The sequence below is a fragment of the Coffea eugenioides genome, chromosome 7 (assembly GCF_003713205.1).
Source record: "Coffea eugenioides isolate CCC68of chromosome 7, Ceug_1.0, whole genome shotgun sequence".
Taxonomy (NCBI): domain Eukaryota; kingdom Viridiplantae; phylum Streptophyta; class Magnoliopsida; order Gentianales; family Rubiaceae; genus Coffea; species Coffea eugenioides.
In genome coordinates this window covers 5,302,559-5,303,522 of record NC_040041.1, presented here as the reverse complement: position 1 = coordinate 5,303,522, position 964 = coordinate 5,302,559, and the positions used below count along the sequence as shown (strand labels likewise).

Genomic DNA, 964 nt, shown 5'->3' with positions numbered 1-964 from the left:
GGATACGGGGCAGGAGCGGTCCTCAGACGACCGCTCCTGAACGGTCTCCTCACAATAAAAAACGTGAGGAGACAAATGAGCCAAGTCAGCAAGGCTGAAGCAGGGCACAAAAACGGCACCGTTCCAAATAAAAAAATGTTGACTTCCAAACGTGAGCAAACGGAGCAAACGGAAGAGAAGTAGATTTTGAAATTCAAGTTGAAATTTTGAATTAGTCGCAGAAAACAAAACTGAGGGAAGAGTCTTGGCGTGCTTCTGAAGGAGCTCTACTCTGACAGTCTGACCGACCGCTCATTGAAGGTAGAAAGCTGAAGTTCGAGTGGAATTCGACTTACTAGCTCTTTCTAGTGAAGTGAGTGTAGTCTACTCTGATGAAAATAGCAATTGACAGAAAAGTGAGTGGAAAGGCAGGCGGCAAGGAAGAAGCAAACAGAGATGAAGCCAAAGTTTGGAGGGAAAACTGAATAGCAGAAGCAGCTGTGGTTTTCAACTGGGTATAAGAGTATTGTATCTATTTTGAATGCGCACAAGGCAGGCGGTAAGGTAGAAGCAAACAGAGGAAGGACAAAATCTCACGAAGCCAGATTTTGTCCTTCAACTTAATAGCAGATGCAGCTACGCTCTCCGACTTCGGTGAAACGTGAAGCGTATTAGCATACCAAGGTAACATGACTGAACCATGTCAGTAACTGTGGCCAATAATTTGTCACCCAAATGCACATTTGTTAAATGAAGGATGAAATTAGAGTCACTGAAGACATAATATGAAGATGATACAAGAATAGTGAAGTTGTACTATATTAAATATATGTACCGTATCTGTGTGTGTGACCATTTAGTTTTTCAGTGATGAACTATAAAGGGATAGTAGTTTTTGGAAGACCTAGGGGTATGTATTCAAATAAACCATCGAACGGAATTAGGGAAAGATGAGAGAAACAAAGTCACATTTAACAAGTGAATG

At 41.6% G+C, this 964-nt stretch overlaps 1 protein-coding gene across 1 annotated transcript in view; it reads right to left on the bottom strand.

Annotated features, from left to right (window-relative positions):
- Positions 1–670, bottom strand: part of LOC113776720 (putative inactive disease susceptibility protein LOV1) — a 5,036-nt gene extending 4,366 nt beyond the window's left edge. Inside the window, exons 1-2 of the mRNA XM_027321784.1 lie at positions 567–670; positions 7–94 (exon numbers count right to left, since the gene is read on the bottom strand). Of these exons, the coding sequence (XP_027177585.1) occupies positions 7–94; positions 567–670 (192 nt within the window). The remainder of the gene's footprint in view (positions 1–6; positions 95–566) is intronic.
- Between the last annotated feature and the right edge of the window lie 294 nt (positions 671–964).